Genomic DNA, 25,108 nt, shown 5'->3' with positions numbered 1-25,108 from the left:
AATTCAGTTAATAGTCTCCTCCAAAGAAACCTAATTTTGATCATTTTTGTTTTTACTGCAAAACCCTCTTTATTTTCTAGTAAATAACTGTAGTTGGAAATCAGTAATAAACACAGGAACGTGCGTTTTATTGCTTTATAATAATATTTAACTAATTCCACATTAAACATTGCTCACAGTTAAACCAGTTTTGATAACCTTACAAATCTCCTGACCCCTGAAAATGTCATGTTACACCTTGTGTATATTGTATTATTCTTAATCTGCCTGATTAACTTTACTTTTGCTTTCTCTGTGTATCTTTTTGTTTTCATTCCCTTTCCCCTTCATCCCTTTTACTCTCCTTCGCTGGTTATATGGTGCAGTTTGGGACAGAGGCTCAACGCTAATGCTTCATGGCAAGCGTGGCTTAAACTGGCAAGTAACATAATATGTCAGTCATATGGGAAAACATATGACAAGTGCTGGATTATAGTTTGCCATAATCCAGTCTGAAGTGGGGTATTTTTGTGTCAAACTGGTTTAGCAATGAAGAGTGCAATACAGATTCCCCTGTTTAAAAACCTCCCAACTCAATAGGTACCTGATTTTTCATTTAGCTTTCTTTAGATTTAAAAAAAATAACACTTCAGTGAGAAGCAGGTACACCATTTAACCCAGCAGGTATGCAGAAAAAAATTATCTACAATTGGAACAGTTGAAGAACTTGCACTTGGAATGTGTGTGGTAGTGGTGCCATCTTATGGCCATGTAGTTTTCTTCATAACACATATGGGCCAAATTTCCAAAGGGTCATTGTAATTGGTTACTTGCACTCACTAGGAATGTAATTACTCAGTTTGTGTACACGGTTTGTGTGGCTTTTCCATCACAAATATTAGAAAAGAGGAAGACTTGTGGCTAATGCACATGACTAGGAATCAGGACACTCAGTACGCATATATGATTTCATTTGTGAAATAATCCTCTCCATTTTAGACATTATATCACAATGTTGGCTTTCCATAACTTTTTGATATCCCTTCAAAAAGAAAATTGTGATATAATGTCTGAAGCTGAAAGAATTATTGTACAAAGGAAATATTGGTTTATTGAGGGCAATATTTTACATTATATGCACACAAAGGTTCGCTCTGCATGGAATACATACATGGAATTAATGTGTGCCTTATGGCTGAAGGGTGAAAACATTATCTATACACACACATACACATTATACACAAAATATAAAAATAAAATAGAGCTGTTAATGATGGCTATAGTTAATATTACCTGGGACTTCCCTTTAAAAGACCCCAGTTTTCAGTTCCTTATAATTTTGTTAAACTTCAACTACTAGGGCTGAAATTTTCCATGTTAGGTGTCTGCTTCAGGCTGAATTTTTAAGAAAGTTTCAGCAAAAAATGGTTCAGTTTGAGCACAATCCTAGGAAAAAATAAGATTGTTCTGGCCATGTTAAAATACTCTCTTCTTTCTCTCCTAACCCTAGCCTCCCTCCTTCCCCTCCCTCCCCAGCAACGAGACATTGAGAAGGTCCTATGTCTCCATGCTTTGGAGCAGGGACTTGAAATTGGGAAAGGAATTCAGCCTAGGTTAGAGATGTGCCTTTTGCTCTCCCTGTGAAATCTGGCTGAATAATAAACCTCTGAAAATCTTGGTTTGTGCATGTTCCGGGCTGGCAGCAAATGTTCCGTCTCCACTGAGGATACTGCACACCCTCAGAGCTCCAGGCCAACCACACTGAGCGTGCCCCTCCGACTCACTGTGTTCACTGAGTATGCTTCAGCCTAGGAAATTGCAATTGTGTTCCTTTGGCAGCTGCATGAGAGCCTGGACTCGGAGTGTTGAGTGTTTGTGGCAACCTGCCACAACTTCTCCAGGGAACCTAAGAAAGAGAAGGGAAATGACCACTTTTAACCATTTATATTTCAGCCAAATCTGAATGGAATTTCATTGGGGGGGAAGGGGAAGCCATCTCTCTAGACCCTGAGGATTCTTCCTGCAAAATAGCCAAGGCAGGCCACAAACGATGGAGCTGTAAGAGCTTCTTAAAGACAAGATCACAATAATCCTTGATAAGTGGAAAGTGTTAGGCAACTTATATATAGGGGTCATTAAGCTACCCCGTATAACATATAAATGTGTATACTAAAATTCAAGCATTATTCTCCCTTGCTGCGTAGGCCCTGACACAGAGATTGACTTAGATAGGATGTTCCTGGTCTTGGACAACACTGTTGCAATATTTTCCCCCCTTATACTCCTTAACATCGCCTGTTCTCTCTCACAATGGATAGGTGCCAGCACTGCACTTTTCTCTCAGCTAGAAAGATGTAAGCATCAGCATTTGAAAATTACACCAATGACACAATAAGTTGACTATAGGTGTGTAATAGGTGGGATGCACCTGAACTCCACCAACACAAAGGGTCCTGAGATTACTCCCGATATCATGTGGCTACATCCTCTTGCTGCCTCCAGCTTAGCCAATGTACTGTATTTTGGTACCTCGTTTTCTGTTGGTAGGCCATAATGCAAAATGCATCTGAGCTTGCCATGGAGAAAGCTCAGCCTCTGGCAGAAATGGGGATGAAACATTACATCAAAACGTCCTTAGGTGTACATGGAGTTGTACCATTTATGGTTTTAATAAGGGGAATTGTCTGTATTGTACAACTCTTTTCGTAAATAATATGTAATTTGTTGTGTAAATCTTGCATTTGCAATTAGTGCTGAGAGTCATTTTAAATCCTTTGGTGATATTATATATATTATAATTTAGCATTAATACACTTTTTATATGCATCATTTCTTAGTCCACAGGTGCCAAGCATATAACCTACATAATGACGTAAAGACAGGGGCAATAAAAATCCAGTTCCCGCACACTTAGGCTCTTCTGATTTTTGCTGTGTTTTCTATAGTTTTCATTTTTAAATTTAAAATCACGTCGCTCCTCTGGCTGCAAAGATACATTTCATGTTGTAAGTTAGCAAATTGGTCTGCTCTTGGCTCTGTAATCAAACAGATGGAAGTCACAGAGCACCAACAGCATTGTGAATATCTGCCATTTATCTTGAAGGCCTGATTTTAACCATTTAAATTCTTATTTTTAAAATCATTTTATCTAAAACCATAACATCTAGTTCTTTTTATTCAAACCTATCTTTAGTGTTGTTGACATGCATGACCATGTACATTTCCAAAATAAAATGCGCAAAACTACATCCATAAGCTCTCCTAGAGGAACCATGAGCAATAAACAGCATGAGTTTCTAAAGAATATGCCAGACAGACTAGACAGATCTATTTTTATAGGGGTGTCAAGCAAATAAAAAAATGAATTGCGATTAATCGTGCTGTTAAACAATAATAGAATAACATTTATTTAAATATTTTGGAACGTTTTCTACATTTTCAAATATATTGATTTCAGTTACAACACAGAATACAAAGTGTACAGCGCTCACTTTGTATTTATTTTTGGTTACAAATATTTGCACTGTAAAAAACAAAAGAAATAGTATTTTTCAATTCACCTAATACAAGTACTGTAGTGCAATCTCTTTATCATGAAAGTTGAATTTACGTAGAATAATGTACAAAAGAATCTGCATTCAAAAATAAAACAATGTAAAACTTTAGAGCCTACAGGTGGAGTGGAGTTATGTAACAAAAAAACCCCTACATTTGTAAGTTGCACTTTCCCGATAAAGAGATTGCATTACGGTACTTATATGAGGTGAATTGAAAATTACTGTTTCTTTTGTTTATCATTTTTACAATGCAAATGTTTGTTCAAACATAATCATATAAAGTGAGCACTGTACACTTTGTATTATGTGTTGTAATAGAAATCAATATATTTGAAAATGTAGAAAAACATCCAACAATATTTAATAAATTTCAATTGGTATTCTATTGTTTAACAATGCAATTAATTGTGATTAATGTTTTTAATTGTGATTAATTTTTTTGAGTTAATCACATGAGTTAAGTGCGATTAATCGACAGCCCTAATTTTTTGTGATCAAATCCCAATATTTGTGGACAAAAAGAATGCAGCCTATATCTAGATTTAGTCAAGTATTAGCTTTAGAAAATCTTGTTTGGAAAATAAGTTCAAATTGGTTTCACCACCGTCAAATACAATAGATTCACTATTCCTATTCTGAGGAATAAGAATAGTGGATTTGTCTCTGACTCCATTATGCCTCAAAGATCTGTTTTAATATATGCACAGGTTTGGTGGTGTCATTATTTATACTTCCTAGGTTGTTCCCCTCTCTGTTTAACGGTAACTTGCTGTCCTGCTTATTCGTTTGTTGAATTGACTTCCTCATTTATTTGGGGGGGAAATATTTTATTTTTATATTTAAAATCTCAGATCCAAAAGGAAAGTTCTTGGCCGCAAAGATTCTGAAGATGACCGTACCCGCAACCATTCTCCTTCGCCCCCAGTAACACCCACTGGTGCTTCCCCAAATCTAGCTTCCCTCAAGCACGCAGGATCAATTCAGAGAAGCATTCGCAAGAGCAGCACCAGCAACGATAACTTCAAAGCCCTGCTGCTGAAGAAGGGGAGCCGCTCAGACACCAGTTCCCGCATGTCAGCAGCAGAGATGCTGAAGAATACAGATCCGAGGTTCCACCGAACAAAGTCAGACTCCTCCCTTGAGTTTCCCGACAGCCCTGTGAGCTGTTCCCCCAGCAAGAACAAAAGGGCCCAGGAAGAATGGGCCAAGAGTGAAGGCCTGATGCCAAGGAGTATGTCCTTTTCCAGCACTAGGTATGGCAGGTCACGAACACCACCCTCTGCTGCCAGCAGCAAGTACAACGTCCGGAACCGTATCCAGAGCAGCCCCATGACTGTTATTAGCGAGGGAGACGGGGAAGCGGTTGAACCAGCAGAGAGCAGGATCCGTAGGACATTAAAAGAGCAGCAAGAGAGCCAGCTCAATGTGTTTGACAGCGATGACATGGACATGAATGATTTTCCATATGCTGAGGAGGCCGGTTACAGTGAGACCAAGGCTCCAACCCGCCTAGACGTAATGACTCAATTGGTAAAACCAAATGCTTCAAAGAAGTGTCTAAGCCCTTCAGACGAAAAAAGTTAAGAAGTGAGAACAAAGGCATTTGGTATTGGTCTTTCAGATGGTATATAGAATGAGTAAGCACAGATCCCAGGAGAAAGCCCAGTCCAGAACAGTTTATTTTGCTGAGCGTTTATTACATAAACTTCATATGTGCATTGAATGCTGGAGCACTGATTGCTCTGCATGGTTGGGTTGAGTAGGGTAGGGCTTGCTTTGAGTAGGTGGTCTGCAACTTTAAAGAAAGTAACAGTTGAACTTTTTCATAAGCCTTAAAAGTCCTGTCCGAGGGAGTTTCCTCAGATTCTTTGGGGTGTGAATTTTTTTATACTTTTTGATTGTGGGAGCAAAATTTAGATGTAAAGCCTGAAAAGAAGATGGGAAGCTTCTGTGGTACAAAGGGGCAGTTGCTTTAAAGGCATTATATTTCTGAGGCTTGGGAAGTGGATGAGATGCATGGCCTGTTGGAGGTAGCAGGGCTAGCGCTGCACAGCTTCTTTTTTGTGTGTGCGCCTGTTATTTTAAGCATGTCATATTAATGTAAAAAGATGAAATAGATTATGAATAGGTGTAGGTACATTTTTCCAGAGGAAAATATACACTTTTTAAACCTAACACAAGAGAGTGGGCACAGTTGTAATACAGTACTAGCTGCTGTGCAGCCATAGTGACAGTCACACAAACACACTCTCTCACTTCCAAGTGAATTGCTTACTTGATTGGAAATTGAGTGATCCCTTAGGAGAACTGAAATAACAGGATGCATATATATAAAGAGAATGTAAGCAAATAATAGGAAAATGGGAGAGGAATAAGCAATACACTGCCAGATTTGGAAAGTTTCAGGTGTCTGAAATGAAATTAATCACAAAACATGAATTTGAGAGTTTGCACCACAGAGCAGTGGTGGAGCCTTTCCATTTAAATTAAACATGGGAGTTATATTTTGCCAGAAGTTTTTCTTCCATTTATCAAAATTGGAAGACTTCTTATAACTTTCATCACTTGAAATGTCAAATATTTGCTAACTTTTGGTTACCAAAGAGTAAGTTAGTTATTTTCCTTTTTGATTTGCCTGCAGTATTTCTATTTTTAGGGGGGAAAAATTAGCAAGGTTTTTTTTATTTTATTGTATATTTTACTGATGGTAATAAAAGTGTTTAATGGTTTTCATTTGTAAAGAAAACAGTTAATTAAAACTGAAACATTGGCTGGAGTTTTTGGTTCATAGTAGGAAGGAAGATTTTAATTTTGAAAAGGATTTTTGCATCATTTGATGGTTTGTGCAGTTTTTATATTGATTGTAAATAATGGAAGTTGTTAAATACCTTTTGATCTTCCCACTTTAGAATTTATACATTTTTAGACTGCTTTAAGAAGAAACACTCTCTTTGTAGATTATTTATTTTAGTAAAATATGCTTGTAATCCCTTTCTTCAATCCCTTATTTGTTAGTAATGTAAATTTCCAGGGCCTTCACTTAACTCTTCCCCTCAAAAGAGGGGGATGATGACAATGCTGTGACTCTGCTTAAATAAAACAAGGCTGCCAATTGCTATCTTGTCTTCTGAATTGATAACATCTGTCAAAAGTTGCAGCCAACATTTTGTGCTCTTGTATAGAAAACCATGCATCTTAACTACTAACATCCCGTTCATATAGCGAAACTTACCAAAAATTGTTAGATGCCATTAAAGTGTATCTCTGCATCCCGTTTTGCATATCTTTTGGGACAACCTCAATTGCAATGAATAGACCTGAAGAAATCCTAACTCATCTCCAACCTCCACCACATACTGTTTACTGTATAATTTACTCAGATGTTACTGTTCCTCCTCTCTTCTTTGCTACCGGTCCCAGGAAACTAAAGTTCTTGAAGCAGCAGATGAGGGGTTAAATCAGTGGGAGCCAGTTTGCTCATAATATGGGCTCTACAGTGCTGTATGTCTAAATCCCTGGAACAATGGAACTGTGTATAGCAAACTTTCTCTGCTTCAGATATGTTGAGCAGGTGAAAATAGCAAAAATATATGCATTTGAACCAAGTGAAAATTAATTAAGGTAACCAACATTTAAAATAATTGTTAATACTGATCTGAGCTATTTAAAGCTATAAAGACGCATTGCAAAAAAACCCAAAAACGCACAAGTACTACATGTTGAATGAAAGTTGTAATAAAGGGGAATCACATATGGTTATCGTTTTTCTTCCTATGCCAATCAAATATTATATGTAGAACTCCACATTTTCATGTAACAAGTAGCACTTACATTTTCAAAAGGCTACACAAATGTTAACTAATCTCATAACACCATCTTGAGAGGGAGGTAATTAGTCCCATTTTGCAGATGGGAGACTAATGGGCCTGATGCTTCAAGTGTGTGAATATATGTAGATACTGAGTTCAGTGTGGTCTATTCAGGTCTGTGGTTGCAGGATCAGGCTCTAAGACAAGTTCCCAAGCTACCCAGCAACTCAATGGTACATCTGGTATACCAATAAGAACTTCGGAGTTCCTGGTTTCCAGCCCTGTGTTCAGTAACAGCTCCATAGTTAAGGTTGAGTTGGATTTTGCATTTATATAAGAAATACTGAGTATTGTAAGAATAGAATAAAACAATGTGACAATCCAGGGCTGTAAGCAGCAGGAAGAGGATGGAATGGCAGATCAGTAGTGTGTGTAGAAACCGGTGATGATAGAATATTATCTCAAATGGACAGTAAAAATGTTAGAGGCATGGGGAGAGCCTGCCATATTAAGAAAAATTGAAAGGACTTGGACTGTTCTATTTAGAAAGATGATGAATGAAAGCTACTAGGTACACAAAATAATGAATGATACAGAGAAGGTAAAATGGGTGCCCTATGCACAAGGGACACCTTTGATGAAAATGAAAGGCAATGCATTTAAAACTGTTAAAAGGAGCTACATTAATACCACACATTATTACCTTGTGGCAATGTGTTCTAAAGGTTATCTGAGGCCAAGAGCTTAGTAGAATTAAAACATCTGGCTAATGAGACAAACCAATTAAATGTATGAGGATTTTTTTAAAAAATGGTTTAGTCAACCATCAAGTGATACAGGTGGGGGAAACACTTCTCCATGGGAGCTTATTCACTAATTGCCCATCATTGGGTTACTTGCCCCTTCTTCTCAGCCTCTGGTGTTGGCCACTGTCAGAGACAGGGTACTGGACTAGATGGACCATGGGTCCAATCTGATATGGCAGTTCTGATGTCCCAAATAGTAATCCATAGCTCTCATATATTATTAGATTGGATGGCTTGGAAAGGCAGAGGCTTGTTTTGGTTGTGTTGTGTTTGAGTGAGTTGGTTGTGACCTTTTGAAACTGAAACGTATGTGACTGCAGTAATCTCTCTTCTTTCCGTGGCTAAGACTTGAGTAGAAAGAACCATTTCAATGCTAAGTTTATCCTTCAGATTTTCCTATTCTCTTTTTATTCCTTTGTGTTGCAAATATTAGCATTTTCTGTTTTAAAAACTTGATTTTCTTCAGTTACCTATGCAACAAAGTAAATATTTGCAATGCATTTTGACAAACAAAAATAACATATTACAATATGATTTATCAAAAGAGATTAAATACGCAATTCCACTGTTCGGAGGTATTTAATTCGGAACTAAAAAAGGCAGAAATCAATGAATCAGGTGGTTGTTATAGGAACACATTTCATTCAGTGTAAGGCTTATATAGTAAAATATGTTCTAATCAGATTATAGACATCTTTATTCCAAGTAGTGCCTCTGGAATCTGGTGATGTTCTCTGTCTTCAATCACTATACCTCCTCAGTCAGTGATCTGTACTGAATTTTCTGATATATACACAACTACTCCTTGGCAGCATATTCTTAGGCCAAGTCTAATTTTGTCCACATAGTAATGTTGATTAGGGATGTGGGTTCTTTTACATATCTATGCTAGCATTTTCTTTCACTAACCAAACTGGTAGAAGCTACACCAGCAAAAGTACATTTTTGCCTGTATAAGCTCTGTCTACGTTAGGAGGATTTTGGTGATCTAGCTCTATTGCTACAACTTTCTCGCCCCAGGCAGCTGCAAGGTCTCCCAGCCGCTGGCCGTGGCTGCAACTAGACAGCTGTGGGGAGTCCCTGCTGACCGCCGTGTCTGGGCAGCTGCAGGGTCCCCCCCCACCACCAGGTTGGGGGTTGGGAGCTGCGAGGGCGGGCCTGGCTGGGAACTCCAGCCCCAGGGCAGAAAATGTCAGGGAGGTCATATACAAAACTGACACGATCCTTTTCAAACAGAGTATGGATCCTCTGCTCCAATAAGCTTACCATCTAGACAAGATGAAGACTAATCAAGGGCCAGTAGCTCAGATTCAGAAGGAGGTGGAGGTTATTGGTTATGAGAAGTTAGGGAAGGATTTCTGGAATATGTGGATTTGAAGGCGGGGAGATTGTGTTTGACAGACAAGAGTGTAGACTGTTCCAAGCATAGGGAGCGCGTGAGATAAGGCACAGAGCCTAAAGTGGCAGGAGAGGTGAAGAAGTACAGAGTATTGAGGGAAAACAGAGAATAAAAGAGGGGGAAATGAGAGCAAGATGTAAATGCATGACCCTGAAGATGATGACAAGAAGCTTGAATTTAATACAGTAAGAGTCAGGAAGCCAATGCGTGGATTATAGGAATGATGCAGTCAGAGAAGTGGCAAAGGAAAATTCTTTTAGCAGCAGGGTTTTTCTGGACTGCAGGGGGAAGAGCAAGGAGGCCAGAGGGAGAAAGGTAGTTAAGGCCAAAGTTGGTGAAGGCATGGGAATCAGTTTTAGAAGAGAGGAAAGGGCAGATTCTGGTGATATTAAAAGAGAAGAAATGACAGGATGTAGTGAGATGAGATATGATGAGTCAGGGAGGAGAGAGAAGTCAAAGATGACATGGTTATGAACTTGAGACACAGGTAGGATAGCAGAGTTGTTAATCATGGAAAGGAGGTGTTGGAGAGGAGTGAGGATGGAAGTTCACTTTTGGAAAGAGTGTATTTGTGATGGGACAGAGAAATGAAATGCTATATAGGCAATTTGATATTCAATGATGATGTGTGGAGGGGGAAAATCAGGTAGAGAAGATTTGGGACTTGTATGTATCAAAGTGGGGCTTGAAACTCAGAGCAGCTGAGATCATGGGGAGAAAAGAGGTGGACAATGATAGAATTTTAAGGGAGACAAATAGAAAGGAAAGTGGGAAGACACAGAGCACAGAGTTGGGGAAGCCAAGAGGGGACAAAGTAGGGAAGAAAGGTAAACAGTGTGAAAGGCATCAGATAGTTCAGAAAGAACGATGGAGACAGAACCCATGAATTTACCTAGGAGAAGGTCATTAGTGTCCTTGGGCAGGGCAGTTTCAGTGCAGAGGAAAGAGCAGAAGCTAGATGGGAGGAGAGGAGATCAAGGATAAAGTTGAAGAGGGATGTAGATGCAGCCTGACTAGATACTGCACTCAGTATATGGATAGAGGGAAGGTAGAATCAAATTTTCTCCACCTTCCTCCCCCAAGATAGGGAGGGGAGGGAAACAAAAGCATGCTTCAGAGCACAAAGGAAGGGGAGGGTGGAGAGAGAGCTATTAGAAATAAAGGAGAGAATCAAAAGAAGTTTTGGATGTAGGAACATATTGAAAGGACACATTGAGGGGTTAGGAACAGATAGAAGGGAGACCTCAGACTTGGAAACTGCTACAGAGGAGGAGAGGAAGGAAAGAGTTTGACACTATTAGGAAAATGCGTTCCATGGCAACCTGCACGTAGCTGTAAGGTGAAGACAAAACTAACTAGCAGCAACCTTTTTTTTTGCTTGAGGCAAAACAATTTAGACTAATCTCTGAAGGAGGAGAAGTGCAGGCAAATATGATGGTTGTTTACATTTTTCTAATGATAAAATGAATAAGAAAGTCACTTAGCTCCTCTTCCCTGCCTGCTTATATGTCTGTCTCTTGTAAGGCAGACACAACCTGCCCATTTTTTTATAATTAGTGGGTGAGAGTCCCTTCAAGCTGCCAGTCATGCTAACTTAATGAATAGATATAACTAATTCCCTTCCTTGAAAGAGGCAAGATTTCCTGCCAAGTCCCAACTGTAGGCCTTGTCTATTCCAGTTTGACTAAATAAATAATTAAACCAGTGCAAACCCTCTAATGTAGATTCACGTAAACCAGTTTGACCATCCCTTAAATCAGTTTAGCTTGACTGATTTAAAATCAATTTATTAAACCGGTGCAACTTTTCCGGTTTAGATAACGTTTTACCCTTGTAAGTTTTCCAAATTCCTTTAACCACCAGCCCACATGGATTTATAGATAGAGGACCACTTCCCAAACCCCTAAAATATATGGAGTAGCCATTTATGGTGTCATCAGGACAACAGTAGTGGGCAAAACTTAATCCTTCCATGCTCCACCGATTTTCCACCTGAAAAAATATGGATTGAGCAGACATCAATGGCACCTCACACAGAACCAACATGAGGGATATCCTGGTGGTGGTGATTGTACTCCTCAACACTGTTTTGAGTGAAGATAGGTTACGCATGGACAGAATCCCCTAACTGTGTAGTGAACATGCATGTCTTCTCTGGTATGCTTTATTTAATACAAGCTTCTGCAGAGCCATCTTTTGCATGACCGCCACTTACTACTTTAACGTAAGTTAGTGCCCCATCCCATCTATTTACAAATTTTAAAACAATCTAATTACATAAGATTATTAAAGCACAACACAAAACTTTAACTAAAACCCAATTAAGTTTGCTGGGTAGCAATGTACTTAACTATTCAGTCCTTTTACATAACTGAAGCACTTACAAAAGACTTGACTAGTTGGAGCATTTTATGTCTTAGTCTGCCCACATTATACTTATAAAACTTATTTGTTTACAAAGCGCTTGTTTCATCATCATACAACCTTAACTTTGATCCAAAATTAACAGTATTATTTCATAGTCAATACAGCAAATTCTTCTGAGACAAACAGGATAAATCTCTTGGTTCCATCATTTTAAGAGCACTATTAACACTAGATCATACTGGACCTTAAAAAAGGATACCAGGTGTGGAACATGATAGTGGCCACTCTGGGATCTGTGCCAGCTGACTTGAGGCAAGGGGCTGATTAATCGCAGTGCAGATGTTTGGGCTTGGACTGCAGCCTGCGCCCTACAACCCTGTGAGGTGGGAGGGTCCCCGAGCTTGGACTGCAGCCCAAACACCTTACATCACAATTAAACAGCCCCAAGTCAGCTCGGAGAGCAAAAGCCCCATGAGGCTGAGTCAGTTGACGTGGGCAAGCCACAGGTATCAAATTTCAGCATAGACACCCTTTATGTTAAGAACCTGAATTAATATATGCTGATCAAAGATGATGGTAAAGGTCGAAGTGTCAGGTAATTTATTGCTCTGAAGGCGAGTAAACAATTTTCTAGCACTCCATTATGCAATAAGTACATTTCATTCTCACAAATTACTTAGGCACTTTGTTGATGAACATTCCAATGACTTTTTTTCAAACAACCTTTTGGGGCCAATCCCCAGTGAAATCAATGGCAAAATTCCATTAATTTCAGTGGGAGATCAGGGCCTTTACCAGCAAATTCCAATCTGAATAGATAATATCCCACCATACAGTTCCTTTCCTCTCTAATATAATACCCTATTGAACCAGACTTTAGAACTGTATTAGACAGCAGAAATCCTAACTATTGTAGAACCAAGATAGGAAAATAAATCCAGCAAAAGATATAGGTTTAAAAATATGTACCTATAAATTAGATCTAAAATTTATACCTCAGATTATTTTTTAATAAAAGCCTGTCATTACAGTGTCTGTGGCAATAACAATTTTAGGAACACTAAAAAGCTCAGGAAACTCAGAAATTTAAATTGGAAAAAAAAAGTATAGCAAACAAGAAGTGAAACAAAATAGGCTTATCTGATCTTCTCTCTGCAAAAAAAATAATGCAGCTGCAGCAATCCTTTGCTATTATTTTCTGTTGTTTCCTGCCCAATCCCTTTTTCTGCCATGGTCTCTTCATTGTCAGTCTAATATAGATTGTAAACTCCTCAGGGCAGAATTTAAGGCATCTAATTTGCTTGGAAAGGACCCTGTACACGCATGGTTTTAAACAAAAATATCTGTTATTTTACTTTAAGTGAAATTAACTTCTGGAACAGATATTCATTTTTTAAAATGTGAGAGCATGAAGATTCTAGGGTTAGCGGGAGCTTCTAGTTGCATGCAGCTACTTTTTATGTCAGTTTAGAAGCACCTTTGATGGATTCTAAAGCCAGTCCTAACCAGCTCTCCTAAAACAGGAGACTGCAACAATGTGCTGACTTAAGGATGGTGAATTGCCTTGCGTACTTTTGCTAATTTGGACTGATAATATAGTCAAAGGATAAAAGCTTTTAAAGTCAATGCATCAGTAGTCAGCATGAAAGTATATATCAGTCCTAGTGTAAAAAGCAAAGGTAACAATTGATATTACTTGAATATACTAACATGTATATTATATATAAGTGCCTGGACTAGTACCATAAAGCAAACAATGTATTTCAAAAGGCAAATATTGGAGGCTTTGAGGCTAAAAATAAGCAAACTATTACTATCAAGGTGTGGGTATGTTGTATCACTATCCTATACTCTAGCAAGTGTAAAGCTGTTACCATATGATGGCTATTCAGTGGCCAACAAGAAATGCGTAAGTGGTCTTGGCTGAACTTGCAGTGAAGAAACATCCACAATTCACAGGTGCCAACACAATAATTCTCAATACCAGGCATCCTTGCTGGCAGACTTGGCATAGAGGTCCAGGATTAAATAGACAGTAGGATTAGTCAGGCATTGGCAGGGTAGTACAGAGTAGTTTGCCCTGCACTGGGGCGAGATGACTTCCTGTCCTTGCTGCTGCCAATACAGCAACTATCATAAGCAACAAATTAAGGTTTATAAAAACGAACGGTCAGTCCAGTGCTGGCACACTATATGCTGTCAGAGTTCAAACTCCGCTGCTCCAGTCAACAGCCTACTAGATAACACTTGGGCCTGCCTGGCGGGCAGGGGACTGGACTAGATGACCTCTCAAGGTCCCTTCCAGTCCTATGATTCTATGATAGTGCTAAAGTTCTGTTAGCACTGAAATAGTTAATATTGATATTTAAAGTGTCATCTTTGAGGTAATAACCCACTGAGATGACTGAGGCCATTCAAACCTCAGTTGTTGTTTTCCTGCTGGTTGCAAAGACACTAAGTTCTTGTTTTCTACACAGTCATTGCAGATACAGATTTATTTTTTTTTAAATAAAAGCTTATTGTGGAGCCCAGCTCTGTGGTGAGAGATAGGGTCTGCAGTAAAGAGTGTGGCCACAGAATACATAGGAAGAGTTCCTTGTGTTATGCTGTAGCAACCTCTCTAGGTGTGTGCTAGATGGATTTTAAGGGGAGGGAAATAGGGAACATGGTGTGAAGTGAAAACAGGGAAAATTTCATGGCTTTCTACTCTAACTGAAAGTGTGACCAGTCTCATACTATTGACAGAATGGGGGAAATTATTATAGTGTCATTCTAGAAGAGGCACATTTGAAATCTGATAGATTATAATCTGTCTAGATGTCTTAAAAAAAATTACTTACAATTCCTAGGCAAAAAAAAAGTGTCTGAATAAACTGAACTTCTGTCTCTCAAGAAAGCATTTTGTTTCCTATTCTTGATTGCTGGGGTTTCCATTTCTCTTGAAAAGCCACACCTCATTGTGTCTATTAAGCAATTTAAAAGGGCTGTCATAGCCAGCAGTATAATAGACCTTTTCATCAAACACTTTCCCATCCCGCTTCAAACTTTCTGCTAGTGTCAGTAGCTCTTCTTGGTTCTTTGTGGCACTGGAATATCCTCCAAAAGACCTGTCAATAATAAACAGCACGAGAACATGAAGAAAGCTTATCACCGATAAATCTAAGCTTGTTCGCTATACTGCCTGTCTAAATCCAGCATGGGCCAGCAGTGATCTTTTGAAACCATATAGTTCAACCCTTTCAGGGACTGTTCCCTACAGCCTGTTTTCTAGTACTTTGTCCAGTTACGTTTGTTTCAAATGATGAAGCTTCTGCAACTTCCTTTAAGATAATTTCACAGTAACAGGCTTTACCAATGGGAAAATGGGGTATCTTCAGGCCTATATGAGAGCTGCTGTTCTTGGTGCAAAACTAGTAAAATGTATGACCACATGCCTTGTTTTGCACTTGTAAAGAGTGTTGTCTTGATGTCCTGAGAGTGCCACTGTAAAAAGCAAAATTCCAAGGAATGTGGTTTGAACACCCCGGATTAATGGTCAAGAACAGGGATGGGACAATTTCCCCAGCACTCATTAAATTTTCATTTTCAGGAGTTTAACTATGGAAAAATACTACCTGAAGCTTACATGGAAAATGAAGTTAGTTACTTTATGCTTGAAAGTTAACTTTGTTTTAGAACAACTTGTTTTGGTTTAGATTTGGCAGTGGGGAAATTCATCAATTAACATTTTGCTGTATACGTGAACATATATTCTTAACTGTTTTAAAAGTACAGGGTTTTTTCCAATCCCATGTCTTTCATGATGTTTTCATTAATATACAGTAAAATATAACAGTTTTTAAAAGAATGCAAGATGATCTCCATCTAGGGATGTTCAACAAAATATTTTCAGGACATGTGACTTCTGTATACTAATTATACTTACTGGGCTCATGTGAAAAAGGTATGAGGATACAGAGATTTGGATTGAATTACAGGCTAGTACAGTGGTCCCCAAACTGTGGGGTATGTCATGGAGGAACATTGGCGGGGGGGCAGAGTGCAGGGGGCGGGGCGGCCCTGGGCCAGTCCCCATGTAGGGGTGGGGGAGGAAGCGCCTCCCAGCTCTGCTTCAGCCCTGACCCCATTTGCAGCCCTAGCTCCCGGCTACGGCTCCACATCTGGCCACAAACCCTACTGTGGCCCAGCAGGTGCTCTGCTCCTGGGCCCAGCCTCAGCTCTGCTCCCAGCCTGAGCCTCACTCCCAGCTGTGGTCCGCTCCCAGCCCCAGCCTTGCCCCTAGCTGCAGCTCCATTCCTGGCCCGGCTCCCGTCCTCAGACCCACCCCCAGCTGCAGCCCCAGCCTCGGCTCCCTTACTCCTGTCTGTGCCCCACTCCCAGCCCCAGCTCCCGGGGAGTGGGGGTGGACAAGCTATGGGGGGACACGACCACGAAAAGTTTGGGGACCCCATTGCTAGTATAAAGTGAATTACTCATTCAATAAAGCATGTGCATGCACCATGTTATTCATCAGCTGACTGCCACAAGGTGGCAGCCACAGTTTAGCTGAAGGATATCACATTGAGTTGCTGTATTTTTACAAAAAGTGCCAGGACTACCTCTTCTGAGAACTAAAACATTTTTGATCATGTATAAGCTGTCTTGTGCGCACAGATTTATTATCTGTACCTTGCAGACTTGTAGTTAGTTAATACATACCTGACAAATACAATCATTTCTGGTCTGTTTTCAATGAAAATATCTGACTCTGATGGCTTAGGTGGATCAGCTTGATGATCAGATGGTATATAAAAAGAGACTGTAATAGTGGACTCGCAGAATGGGCCTGCACCAGGTTCCACATGGCATGTTACTGGAGCTGTCATCTCTATCTTCATCCCTATCAGAGGCAAATAAGCAACAGTTCACTGCTCTGTCACAAATCTCAGGTCAAATGATGTGTGTCAAGAAAGAGAGAGCACATTGGTGGCTTTATCAAAGTTTGCCTTTGATTTATATTTAATAAAAGGTAGTTTTAATTCATATGTGTTTTTTCTATTGTTGCGTTGTATTTGGATTATCTTGTCTGCCTGTAACAATTTTTAAAGAAAATGCATAATGGCAAATTTCTGCTCATATGCAGCAGATCCCTTTGTTTCGATTGTTAACATTCCACTACTACAGACCAAACCTCTTAAGCCTTGTCTATACTTGCAGCGGCATGAAGGGTACATACAGCTAACTGCCACAGTGATAGGTAGACTGCATCCACACTGTGAAAGGCTCTGGCAGAGGGGAGGCAGCAGTGAAAGGCTCCTGCACCTTTCTCCACCGCCTCCCTCAGCCGGATCCTTTCCCCACTGGTGGAGCCTTTCTCGGGGGCAGGGAAAAGCTCTGGCAGTGGCGAGGCAGCAGGACCTACACTGCTAAAAACAGCAGTGTATAAGGGGAGGCACTGCTTGGGTATGCAGAGAACCATGTAGGGTACGTAGCCTAAGGCTTTTGGTGTGTATATACTCACCTAAGCACTGCCTCACCATCTACACTGCTATTTAAACCTGACTGGGAGTTGTGCAATGTCTATACATGCTGCTGTATGTCTACACTGCAACTGGAAGCAGACCTCCAGCCAAGGCAAATACTTGAGCTACCAAACTAAAAATAATTGTGTCGACGTTGTGGCTCTGGTGCAGGCTTGGGTCCCCCTAGGCTTGAGCTCAGGTGGCTAGAGCCACAATGTCCACACAGCTATTTTTATCATGCTAGTGTCAGCCTCTCTATCCAGGCTGGGAGGTTCTCTCCCAGCTGCAGTGTATACGTACCCATAGTCTTGGACTATTCAGTACTTGCTATCAAGAGGTTATCTTGCAGACAGTTTTTTTTTTAAAAACTCAAAATTTAAACAAAAAATTATGCAGTACAAAAACACAATGAAGTCTACCTTTTTTTTCAGACCACAATCAAGTAGTTTTAGGTTCAAAGTTTATTAACTCATCATTTGGTAGGAAATGCTCCTGCACCTTTCTCCTCAGCCTCCTGTGCACTCTGGCTGTTTTATAAAAAATCAACTGCAGCTGCCCTAAAAGTGAGCACCACCAGCTATATATGACCTTTGTATAGGTTCTGGGCTGCAGAGCAAAATAATTAGTAACTGTGTATCAAAAATAAACTACATGTCAATCACTGATGAATGCCCCCAAAATAACAGTGGGGAAGAGGAACATTCAGCCCATCCCTGGTTTCAAACTAATTTCCAGGTTCTAAAGTCACATGAGCAGCTCCCATAGCTTTGATGTATCAATATGCAGTGGGCTGGAACACTTCAGCATCTGCTGAAACCAGCCTACTAGAGAGGAGGCATTTAACTATTTTGTTTTCAGTTATAAAGGCCTGGTTGTGGGGAGTTTCTCTCTCCAGGGGGTATAAGAGTGTTGAGAAATATCACTGTGATGGGGTGCCCCTCCCCTCCCCCAGGGCTGGAGAGGTTGAAGTGGCTAGGCAGGCCAATTAACTGCTCAGGCTGCACCTGAAGGAGACAGAGAGCAGGCCACTCATTGGAAATGGGCTCAGCTGGGCAGGAACAGGAGGGGCCTGTAGAAAGCCCAAGAGCTGTGAGCAGCAAGGGGCTTGTAAGACAGTAGTCTACTATCACTCCCTTGGAGGAGGGTACATGGGCCTGTAAACCCAGAAAGAGGGGGAAGCCAGATATGTAGGTAGAAGCCATGGGGAAACAGCAGCTAGGGATAGGACTGTACAGACCTTGTTTTTTGTTATAGGGTCCCTGGGCTTGAACCCAATGTAGAGGATAGGGCAGGGTTCCCCTACCAGCCACTGAAGTCACCACTTGGAAGGACTTTAAATTGCCTAGAAGGGGAGGACCTTAGTGACCTGGCTGGAGGACCAACCTATGCACAGAAAGCTGCAGCTTCAGGAGTGATAAGGGCTGCAGGATGAAAGAAACCAGGCAGAGACAAAGGCAGCACCTGGCAAGAGGTAGTCACCAGGAGGAGATGCTACTAGCAGTGAGTACACCTTGTGATTATCACCTTATATCTTAAAGAAAAACACTTACCTTCCTCCACCTTGGCCCCTCTTCTAGTGGAACACTGGGGGTATTGTGAATGGCATAATAAGTGGATGTGGAAGGGCTTTTGAAGTGGGGGTGGGGAAGAAGGTAGGGTAAATGTAGAAGCAATGTGCCGAATGCTTCTCTTCCCTGCTGTTAGGAGTATTCAGGGTGTACGGGTGGGGTTTTTTGTTTTATAAAAGCCAAGCTTATCTTCTCTCAGCTATCCTGACTTATAAAAGGACCCACTACTATGTTGGCTTTTTATGCCTTAGGACAGGGGTTCTCAAACTTTTGTATTGATGACCTCTTTTACGCAACAACCTTCTGACTGCAACCCCCCTTATAAATTAAAAACACATTTTAAGCAGCTTGCTAAACAAAAAGGACAAATGATATGATCAAGACAGACTAGAGGGAAAGTAATTGGGATTTACTAGTAACACTTTTACTCAGAATTATCCAATAATGCCAACAATTTATTTTGGAAAAAATTACAATTGTTAGTGCCTGTGATGGGGTATCTACCCTCCACACAAGGCCTGAAGAGGTAAGACAGGCCACTTAACTCTATTAGGCTGCACCTGGAAGGAAGCCAGGGACTGATGATGACTAATGCCTGATGAAGCCCAGTTGGGGGAGGAGCTGAGCTAGGCTTATAAAGAAGGGAAGTTGATGGTCAGACACAGCTACAAGGAGGAGCTCTGCCGTCACTGTCTAAAGAAGGGTGTTGGCAAGAGATAAAGAGGCTGTTTAGGGAGACAGTTAAACCTAGGATCCTGCCTTGGACTGCAGAATCTCACCAGACTGCAGGGCAGGGGGAGTAAAGAAGCTGTGGAGTGAGCACCGCTGCCCCCCCGGGAGAGCAGAAGCTGGGAAAGTAAACTAGGAAAGAGCCCAGGGAAATAGCAACAAGGTCAGAGCATGAGTGGACCGTGGCTGCTAGGCAGAGGGTCCCTGGACCTGAACCAGGGGCAGTGGATATGCCTGGGTTCTCCTTCTGGCCATTGGGAAAGTGCATCTTTGTTTCCTTGGAAGGAGAAGACTACAGTAACCTGGCCAGATGGCCAAGTCCCCAAGGCATAACCTGTTTCCACTGAGAGACACCATAGGGCAAGCAAACAAAAGGGGTATCAGACTGGGCAGAGCTAATCCCCAGACAGGACCACAAGGAGCTGCTCAGGGGTAAGCAAACCCCATGAGAGGGCATAACATGTTTAAAATGCTGTCACTTATTTACTTTTTCAGTAGCTTAAAATACAAAGATACTCAGCCATCAATCAATCAGAAGCCAAGCTTATGGAGATAGGATCCCCTGGTAGCATTAAGGATATTTAGTATGGGTGGCTAGGTGGCTGGCTAGGTGGCTGGCTGGGGAGGAGGGAGTAGCTCAGTGCTTTGAGCATTGGCCTGCTAAACCCAGGGTTGTGAGTTCAATCCTTGAGGGGGCCACCTAGGGATCTGGGGCAAAAATTAGTACTTGGTCCTGCTAGTGAAGACGGGGCTGGACTCACTGACCTTTCAAGGTCCCTTCCAGTTCTAGGAGACAAGTATATCTCCTATTATTATATTAGTATTTGATCTATTCCAGATACCATATTTAAATGTATTTATTTTTCCTATACCCACTATAAAGAGAGATTTTAATAAAGCCCATTTAAATGCTGCTTATTGCAATTTAGGTACTAAGGAAGACACTTTGTGTTAAAGAAGTGTTTCCTAAAGTGTACAGTCTGCATCCACCTGGGTGGAGTGAGGGACTGTTTGCAAGATGGGTGTGCAGAAAGACCAACTGTCCTCCAAAATCTTTAAAAAAAACAAAACTCAGTTATCCCTTTCAATACTAAAGAGTGTTTCTTAGTTAACTAATAGAGACTAATCCCTGAGTCTACACAGAGCCTGAAACAATGGCTGCTATCACAGGTGCTACTTTAATTGTTCACTAACTCTTTCACTGGTCAAAGCAGACAGAAGATCTATACCATAATCACTAGCATTCCCAAAGTCAGGTGTGGAAGGAGTAAAAAAGACTAGTGGTGATGTGGAAGATATATGGATTAAGAGAGGTGTAGCCTTTGCCATCACATAGTAGGGTTCCTTAATGATGAGACTGGCTCTCTTTTTCCTGAAAGAGGGCTCAGCTTTCAAAAGGTCAGAAATGCTGAATTATTGAAAAGTATAGTCCAGAGCATCTTACCTTTCTCATTCTTGCCCTGAATATAGTTAAAGAGCTTCATGAAGCCAGTGCTGATAGCTGAATCATAGTCCATTGATTTAATAGGAGTGGCAACCCATTTAGCTGGTTCATACTGCCGGACTTCATAATCTGAAGCCTATAAACAACCAAAAAACCCCAAAACTATCAAGAATAGCACTTCACATGGGCATCAGAGCATAAGTGATTAGGAATTCAGAGAAACAGAACTTCATTTTTACACCACAGGCTTAGCATTGGTATTTCTTTCCTTATCTAACTTTTTTAAAGGGGGGAGGAATATTAACCAGCCTGACATTGCTGGGGAAAATGATCGGGTACTAGTAAGAAGAGAGAGACCAATTATTGCTCAAAGCTTGGAACAGTGTTGCAGATCAAAACATGAAGTTTTTATATATTTTTTTAAAAAGTCAGGAAATATATGGACATTTTTCTGTGTTGATTTATCCAAGTTGCACATTATAATGTGCAAGAACACAAAGGGAATAAAGCAGTGGTTCTCAAACTTTTGTACTGGTGACCCCTTTCACATAGCAGTCTCTGTGTGAGACCTCCCCTGCTTATAAATTAAAAACACTTTTTAAAATATTTTACACCATTATAAATGCTGGAGGCAAAGCAGGATTTGGGGTGGAGGTGACAGCTTGTGATCCTCCATGTAATACCCCCATGGCCCCCCTCTGGAATAAAGCTTATTTACTATTATAACTAAACCCCAGGATTACCATAACAATTTAATCTTCCTTTATTTTAGTCTGACAGCACTTTGTGAAGAAAAATAAAGAATAAATTCCCCTGGTGGTTTGTGTGGGGCTTTGACTCAGTCAAAGAAGAGAAATTACTGTAAAGTCACAACCTGAAACTTCTAATTTAAAGGAACACCACCACTTTTTTTTTAATCAGCCTAACATGTAATGTAGTCTAGTGAGCCGTGTGAGTAAGTCAAAGGAACAGTATGAGGTTACTCACTTTTGGGGGGGGGGCGGAATTCACTTACCAGATACCATTAATATATTGGATCAGAAATTCAAATTTTTTTTTATGATCTTTCCATAGTACCTCTCATGGCTCACTTCCCCTCACAAATACCTGGACCACCTCTGATCTGACACAACTGCAATGATTACTTGCATTCCAAAGTAACCTATTTGACAAAGCTTTCTGCTATTAATCAGCCAGTCCACTGTGACAGTCATAAAGTTTGACAGTCTCTGCCTTACATTATTAATGTGGAAAACCTTAAACAATCTAAGGCTGTGATCTCACAAATACATGCATAACTTTTCTCATTGAAGTAGTCATCTTGTTTTCAGTGGGACTACTCATACAAGTGTGTGACTTTTCTTAAGTGTTTGGAGGACCAGAGCTTAATTTACTTCATGTCAGGAACTCTGGGAGATTTGGTTCAATTCCTATACTGCTCACTGACTTCTCATATTACTTTGGGCAAATCACTTAATGTCTCTGCCCCTTAGTTTTTCTTATCTGTAAAATAGGTTTAGTACTGCTGTACCTTACAGGGATATTGAAGATAAATTCATTAATACTTTAGGTTCTCCGAGCTTGTACAGAAGAACAGTTTGCATGGCAGGCTGGGCTGTAAAACTACCTTGCACTAGCTTGCTATGCGCAAACTGTGTGGACCCTGCTGCTGCACACCAAAAACACCCTAGTATGCTTTGATCAACACTGCTATGAAACATGAGTAGATCAATGTGCACAAGGGAACTTCTAATGCACAGCAAGAGGGTTCACATGGACACTTAGTGCATGGCATGCTAGTGCAAGGTAGATTTACATGCCAGTCTGCTGTGCACTAACTGTTCATCTTCTAGACAAGCTTTCAGACATTACAATAATGGGAAGCAACACAAGTACTTAGATACTATGTATTTTTGTTGACCAAACTGCAACACAAAATAAAAACTCCACAATTTCATCTTTTCCAACTCTAGTTAGCAAAAGGTTGTCACAGTGGGATTGCAAATCCAGAGCAAAAAGTGTAAACCAACTATTTGCCTTTACAAGAATTCCATAAAAGTAGATCTACTGATTTTTAGGTTTAGGAAACCTCTGTTTACACAATTTTGATTATAACCCTAAATCAACCTGTGTACTTAATGTGGCTACAGCAACCTTAAATTCTGCATTTGCATTTTATTTTAAACATACAAAATTGTTACCTCTTAGATTAGTTTTCTGTATCTTTTTTTTGATTCATGGGGAATAGCTAGCTAGTCCTCACACCATGGAGAGTATTAGCTTGCATGGTTCCACTTGCAGGTGGAAACACATACCCCAGAACTATAGCATTGCATAAAAAAATTGTTATGCAAGTCACAGCTACTGCAAAAACCTACTTATGGCACTGTGAGATCTTGTACCTCTCTAGTGAGCAGGAAATGACTAAAATTCCTGTCCAAGTTGACTTCTGCACGCCCCCATTGCCCCCCACTTTCCACAATGATTATCCCAAGCTGAAGATGAGTCATTTAGCCCATTATGTTCTGCTTGTCTCGTCTTTTATATAACACAGCCCCCAGAACGTCAACTGTTCTAGCACCTTGAAGTCCTGCAGTCTGATTTTTATTTTTTTAATCAAACTTATTTCCCCTGCTCTCTGAAGCACTAGGGCTAAAGTGCTTTAACTCAAGCTCCCTGCCATGCCCCCTATTTTGCGGAGACCCAAGCCTGACATTTTTGACCAGAAAGGAAGGCAGATAAATGAGTGCGCAGTGGGGTGTTCTAGCAGAGAGCAGGGGCCCCTCTCCTTTTTGCTAAGAGGAATTTTACCTGGCTTGGTACCGCTGTCCACTTAGGCAGCTCCAGCCCCGAGGCGAGAGCTTGTTTGTTGGGCTTCAGCATCCTGGGGAAATTAAAGCAGAGCGAACTGAGTAGGGCTTTTCTAGCCCCCTCCCCTGGAGCCCCACCCGCAGGGGGGCACTCAGCCCCCTGTGCACCGCACCCACCCAGCCGCGGCGGGAGGGCTGGGCTGGGCTCAGCATCTCTTCTCTCTTCCTCCCCCCACCCCGGGGGCCGGCCGGGCCAGCCCAGGACTATCTCTCTTCCTCACCGGCCTCAGCAGCTTCCACCCAAATGCGCCCCCTGTCCTTCCCCAGCGGGCTCCCCCGTCTGCCGCAGCCTGCCAGCTGCTTGGGGGCGGGCCAGGCGGCGAGGTTTCATAACCCCTGCAGGCTGGGCACACCCACCGCACGGCACGGGTCGGCCCCTCGCCCTGCTGCGGGAAGGCGGCGAACGTCGCCCGCCGGCCCACCCGTGCAGTGCACCGGGACCAGCTCCGAAGGGCCCTTGCCTGCGCGCTGCGCCGCCCGGGAGACGCTCCCCGGGGGGCTCCAGCAGCTTTCAGCCCCCCCCGCCCCCCGGCCAGGCCGCCTTGCGAGCGGTGGCTCGGAGCTATGCAAGCTCCGGCCCGCACGGGGATCAGCCGGGGGTGGGTCCAAGGGCCGGGCCAAACGGCGGGGAGGTGGCGGTGCTGCCCCGCTGTGTCCCTCCCCGCGGGGCCGTGCACGTGTTAGGAAATGGGGCGGGGGCGGGGAGGTGATGGGGCTGTGAAGGAGCCTGACTCGCACAGCGCAATCCCCCCTCGCTGCAGCAGGGCGAGAGATTAAACGGCGGCTTTGCTACCGTGCGCGGAAACGGGCCACCTGTTGGGGTTACCCCGAGCATTAGTAGCGGGAGCGTTTCCCAGCCGGGCTGCCGCTTCTGCAGAGCTGCGCCTGTTGCGGCGAGACTGGGCGTGTGCGGTTCTCTAGCGCCATGACCGTCATTGGAAATCACACCCGGTGAGATCTCAAAAGCAAGTCCCCAGGCTGGGCACCCTTCTGACTGTAATGTAAAAAGGCCTTAATGGCCTCTATGGCAGCCTTTCAAATAAGAATTAGACATTGTTGGCTATTTAGGCGTTCCAGGT

At 41.7% G+C, this 25,108-nt stretch overlaps 2 protein-coding genes across 8 annotated transcripts in view; one reads left to right on the top strand and one right to left on the bottom strand.

Annotated features, from left to right (window-relative positions):
• The window catches only part of NHSL1 (NHS like 1), a 242,955-nt gene extending 236,301 nt beyond the window's left edge, over nt 1-6,654 (top strand). For all 5 annotated transcript variants that reach the window (XM_045010882.1, XM_045010881.1, XM_045010880.1 and 2 more), the window contains one exon: nt 4,388-6,654. In XM_045010882.1, the coding sequence (XP_044866817.1) occupies nt 4,388-5,120 (733 nt within the window). In that variant the 3' untranslated portion in view covers nt 5,121-6,654. The remainder of the gene's footprint in view (nt 1-4,387) is intronic.
• On the bottom strand, nt 115-24,502 carry HEBP2 (heme binding protein 2). 3 transcript variants are annotated; one of them, XM_045010886.1, is made up of 5 exons: nt 24,387-24,502; nt 23,971-24,043; nt 21,160-21,295; nt 16,616-16,796; nt 7,153-15,024 (listed from the first exon to the last, which is right to left on the bottom strand). In XM_045010886.1, the coding sequence occupies exons 2-5, from the start codon at nt 24,040-24,042 to the stop codon at nt 14,826-14,828; spliced, it is 588 nt and encodes a 195-aa protein (XP_044866821.1). In that variant the 5' UTR covers nt 24,043; nt 24,387-24,502; the 3' UTR covers nt 7,153-14,825. The 3 variants fall into 3 exon arrangements, with proteins under 3 accessions (XP_044866822.1, XP_044866821.1, XP_044866820.1); XM_045010885.1 differs by having other exon boundaries at nt 24,251-24,387; XM_045010887.1 differs by lacking the exons at nt 7,153-15,024; nt 24,387-24,502 and adding an exon at nt 115-1,885 and having other exon boundaries at nt 23,971-24,211.
• Between the last annotated feature and the right edge of the window lie 606 nt (nt 24,503-25,108).

The sequence above is a fragment of the Mauremys mutica genome, chromosome 3 (assembly GCF_020497125.1).
Source record: "Mauremys mutica isolate MM-2020 ecotype Southern chromosome 3, ASM2049712v1, whole genome shotgun sequence".
In the NCBI taxonomy this organism is placed as follows: domain Eukaryota; kingdom Metazoa; phylum Chordata; order Testudines; family Geoemydidae; genus Mauremys; species Mauremys mutica.
This window is presented reverse-complemented; position numbering and strand designations above follow the sequence as displayed.